The sequence below is a fragment of the Saccostrea cucullata genome, unplaced genomic scaffold (genome assembly GCF_032062105.1).
Source record: "Saccostrea cucullata isolate Sc308-1 unplaced genomic scaffold, CSIRO_AGI_Scuc_v1 ctg3897, whole genome shotgun sequence".
Classification (NCBI taxonomy): Eukaryota; Metazoa; Mollusca; class Bivalvia; order Ostreida; family Ostreidae; genus Saccostrea; species Saccostrea cuccullata.
The window spans coordinates 48,971-54,310 of record NW_026933552.1 but is presented as its reverse complement, the minus strand read 5'-3'; the positions used below and the strand labels follow the sequence as shown (position 1 = coordinate 54,310).

General features: G+C 30.8%; 1 protein-coding gene across 1 annotated transcript; it reads left to right on the top strand.

Annotated features, from left to right (window-relative positions):
- The first annotated feature begins 2,833 nt into the window (after nucleotides 1-2,833).
- On the top strand, nucleotides 2,834-4,637 carry LOC134238614 (techylectin-5B-like). Its single transcript, XM_062720742.1, has 4 exons — nucleotides 2,834-3,331; nucleotides 4,031-4,167; nucleotides 4,344-4,436; nucleotides 4,611-4,637. Exons 1-4 carry the CDS (start codon nucleotides 3,025-3,027, stop codon nucleotides 4,635-4,637), a joined length of 564 nt encoding a protein of 187 aa, XP_062576726.1. The 5' UTR covers nucleotides 2,834-3,024.
- The last annotated feature ends 703 nt before the right edge of the window (nucleotides 4,638-5,340 follow it).

Genomic DNA, 5,340 nt, shown 5'->3' with positions numbered 1-5,340 from the left:
AGATGTCAAATAATCTATTGTCTCTAAAAGTTTACATATTCTTGGATTCAATTAAAAAAATCATCTCATTTTTATACGCATTTTATCCATGGCATTCAGTTTCAATTGCTATACCAGAGATCATAAATTTTAAGTACAAACAAAAATATTCCAACTATAACATAAACTTGAACTAGCTTTTTGAAAGGGCAAAGACATATGACTCGATCTCATGTTAGCTAAAATGATCTTTCGACTGTTCAATACTTCCGTTTCATTATCAAGGAGACATTAAGAGGTCTTTTACATGTATGCACATACATATTTACGCAAGAGAAAATAATGCAGAAAAATGTTTGTAACAATCGGGACATTTTAAATTAAAAAGTACATTAATTTTACGTTCTTTTAATAAACATGTTAATGTGGGGGGGAGGGCTGCCACTGTTGCACAGACAAAACATGTGTAATTTGGAGAAAAAATGAAATCTAAAAAGTTAAAATTTACTTGATTGTGAAAATGCATACATTTAGGATTAGTCATCTTGCCTAAAATTGTGATCGTTAGGAAGTATTACAGTACATGTAAATGAGTTTTTATTCAATTTAATTAAAAGTGGGAACAAATTCTTATTTATGTAATAATCTGACTGAACACATCTTTGTACAAGTTGACATTTTTTTGTCTAAAGACTAAAGGAGATATTGTGTTGTCAATCTGTGAAATCGACAATTTACGGATAAACATATGCACCCAGCATGATGATAAAAAAAACACCTTGTAGGGTACCATAAAACCGCAAGACAGCAATTACGAATTCTAACAATTATTTATTTATTCCTGATAAAGACCATAAACGACAGAAGACAGGACAATAAACAAATTCACTGTAGGTCTAATTGATAATGAATTTAATTGTTAAAGAAAGAAGATTAAAATAAATATTTCTATTATCGCATTTAAAGTTATTCTATAATCCATTATAGCTGCAGAACTGTAGCTCTCCGGTTTTATTTATTTTATTTATTTATTTTTTTTTTTTGACAGAACGCACTTTCAATACATATTTTTCAGAGAGCTACAGTTTTGCAGCTAATTCCATTAAAAAGAAAGACAGTAAGTTTTAGCTATAGAATTAATGAATAATAATAAATAATCATGTGCCTCTGTCCTTTTGAAAAGCTAGTTCAAGATTGTATAAATTGATTAATTAATAGAATAGAATAGAATAGAATTTATTACCAATCAGGGCCCATTAGGCATAAACATATAACATATATAATTACATATAAACATAATAAAGTAATAGACAGAAACAATTAACAAATAAAGGAATGAATTAAATTATAAAAGAATTCTAAAAAAAATAATTATTCAAATAAATGAGTGAATGCATACATGTTTGAATTATAAATAAAATAAAAAATAAATGTGTGAAGTTATAAATAAATAAAAAATATATCTGTGAATTAATAAATAAATAAATAAGATGAAACAAAATAAATAAAGTTAGCGATAAATTCAGCGTTGTAATCAACAAAACTTAATAATATTAAACTTATTACACTATAATTTTTGTGTTGGAGTGAAATGACCTAGGTTGTGGAGAGAAATGACCTGGGTAATGGAGGGAAAAGACCCAGGAGAGAGATGACTTGGGCGGAAATGACCTAGGCGGAGCAGGTACTGGGGAGAAATGACCCGGATTCAAGATAACGTTCTAAACAATATGCAACCTTTCATTTTTCTCTTAACGTTCCCATTAGGGAGTTGAAGGGTTAGCCCCTAAATATTTATTTTGCAAATAACTCGAAAACGAAAATGAATCTCTGAATAGTTGTTGAACAAAAAGTGTTCAAAATCATAAGAGCTTTAAAACAAAATCAGGAAAAAGGGGCTTGGCACTCAAATTAGGGGCTGAGAGGGGCCAAAAGTCTTTAATCGATAACTCTTTATCAGTTAATATTTTGTAATACATTACTGAAGCAAAGATGTTTATCTCAACCATTTACAACTATATATTATGATTTTTATGTCGTATGGTACATAATAAGGGGCCACAAGGGGCCAGAATGCTCAATCTTTGACGCTTTATATCTCGAAAGAGAGAAATATTTTGGTAAGTTATACTGAACAAAAGATGTTCAAAATAATGTTCTGAACAATACGCAACCTTTCATTTTTCGCTAAACGTCCCCGTTAGGGAGTTAAAGGGTTGGCCCCTAAATATTTATTTTGCAAATAACTCGAAAACGAAAAGGAATCTCTGAATAGTTGTTGAACAAAAAGTGTTCAAAATCATAAGAACTTTAAGACGAAATCAAGAAAAAGGGGCTGGGCACTCAAATTAGGGGCCAGGAGGGGCGAAAAGTCTTTAATCGATAACTCTTTATCAGTAAATATTTTGTAATACATTACTGTAGCAAAGATCTTTATCTTAACCATTTACAACTATATATTATGATTTTTAAGTCGTATGGATTTTTTAGATAAATAAACTATGCTTAATTTTGCCTGTTTTCGTGACCTTTCTGCACTAAGAATGTGGTATATCACAGTACAGGGCTTAGGAATGATAGTGGAAACTTTTTATTTTACCAACATTGTTTTCATGTCAAAAGTAACTAATACAGCAAAAATGATGAATTTCTGAATCACACCATGTGCCACTTGTTGCCTGATATTTTGATGGACGACCTCTTAATTCATTCAGAGAAAGGTAATGAAGGATAACAATTAAATAATTTTAAAATGTCAATGACATGTCACTAAAAACCCACTCTTAAACAGCATGACATAAGAGGACTGAATTTGAATTGGAATTCCGAAGTACATACTCGTATGACATTTCATGTTAAATTCAATAAAATCAATAGTCAAACAACAGCAAAATATAGAGTACGTAACAGCCAATCATTTTTCAGGTATTGATTAAAGTTCTGATATTTATATTTGGCAGTTATAGGACCATTCGGCAAAATTTTGCAGATTCACAAGAAAACAGCAGTTATTTTTTTTTTTCTTAAAAAAAAGAAAAACAAGAAATGAGCAATCTGTATGCTATCACTTTGATTCTCGCCTTCATGGCTTTGTCCGAAGCTACCATTGTTTTACAGAATTTTACCGCGAAACTCGAGTTAAATGATAAAACATCAAACTTCGAGCTTTTAGGGGAACAGAATTCTCATTCATTGGCAATGTGTGCTGCGATGTGTCAAGGAGATTGCGTTTTCTTTGGTTTCAACTCGCAAACGAAGAAATGTCGTACACACAAAAAGGTTTGCTCGTCTACGATGACTAAGGAGGACGGCTGGAGATACTACTCTCATCAAAGTCATTCACTTCCCCGCCGTATGTATAACTGTTATTATTTCAATATCGTATTTATAATTGTTATTTAATTCCCTCTTTATGTACAATTATTTTTCTTCCCCGTTGTATGTATGACTGTTATCTATTTTCCCGTCGTATGTATAATGGTTATTTTTTCTGCCTGTTTGCTTTTTTGGTTGTCTGTTATTTAAGGTCCCTCTTGACAATTTTTCATACACACTGAGAACGCTACCACTTGCCGATTAGGGCCTGCAAACGCCTATACTCGGCACTTGAATGGTCATTAAGCAGTGATGGATTTTCGTGCAAACACTTTCTACCACACGAAACATCTGTTAATACCTTCTCATTTTTATCTCTTTATCCTTCATTTACTTAGAAATGAAGTAATATTTAATATTGCTGCCAGTTAGAGATACAAATAAAGTTTGAATTAACGACAAGGTACATGTATTAGGATTATTTTTACGAAGTTGCTTTAATTATATGTCTAACAAATCATAAATCTGAAACAATTACAAAACCAAAATAATTTCAGGTAATGAGAAAGAGCTTATCATAATCTACATTGGAACTACATCAAAGCACACAATGTATCTTCAACAATTAACCTAAATGAATTTCACACGTATCTTTTTAATACCTGTATTTGTATCTCACACGTATCCTATTATTACCTGTATTTATGCAGAAAATGATTCACGTACTTTTTTTCAGCTATCCCCTTAGATTGTAAGGATCTATATGAAGATGACAAGGCTTGTTCAGGGGTGTATACCATCTATCCCTATGGAACCATTACCAGTCCTGTCCGAGTATATTGCGATATGACCACAATGTACGGGGGATGGACGGTATGTAGTTCATTTAAGATTTAGAAGCACATAACATTACTCACATTCCGTTTTCTTGTCGTTTAAAGAATTGTAGAATTTAATAAATATGAATATTTAATTCTATATCATAATACATTGTTCCTACGATTGTATGAAGCAGTGAATTGTATTGCTATAATTGTTAATTTTTTAAGACAATTCAAAGACGAGTTACCGGATCCCCGAGTTTTGACAGAGATTGGTCAGCATATAAAAATGGCTTCGGTTCACCAGAACAAGACGTCTGGGTTGGTAAGTGTATATATGTGATAGAATGATTTATTTCATTTATTAATTATTATATTTCAGGATTAAATTAATTCAGTTGAATTATCATATTTATTTCTTTTCAGCATTTTATTTATTGAATAAATCCACATGGAATTATTTACATCAATCTGTGTTTATTGTGTTATTTATAGATGTATGACATCACAGTGGTCATTTAAACCCCTGTCCCTTTTCTATTTATATCTTGTGTAGTGTCAGGGCCAACTTGGATTTCATTGGTTGGTTTGTTTTCCCTCTCTTTTGGTTTTTAGCTTAGTTAATTACTTTTGTTGGAGATCTTGGTCTGACCAGCAGACATATTGGTGTTTGAGTATTTGTTTGTCTATCTTGACTTATTTACGACCATGACCAAGACTGGGCAGAATGTAAGTTGACTTTTTACTAATTTCATTATCTCTATATAATTGTTTATCTATTTAATTCCCAGATATTAATATCCTAATATAAAGTATGAAGATTCAGTCTTTGTGATTATTTTATGACTTTGTAAATAATGAAAAGTAATGATTTCATATATCAGTGTATTGTATATTTTTGAGAGCAATACAGTAAAGTTGTGTTTTATTTATGTGCAGATCACTGAGAAAGATTTCACTCATCATATTGTATATTTGGAGAATGGCTTTATATCACATATAGGTATGATGTATATATATTTTGAATATAGTGTCCATATAATTCTGGAAGAGTTCAATATAATTTGATCTTATTGTTTCATCTATAAATTCCAGTGTTTATATTTTGTACATATTATTGATTAAGAAAGATAACTCTTAATGTTTTATCTATGAGCACAATTAAAGGGAAATAACTCTTATTTTTGACCGTGCTATCTGGCAAGTGATCTACATGTATGTATTG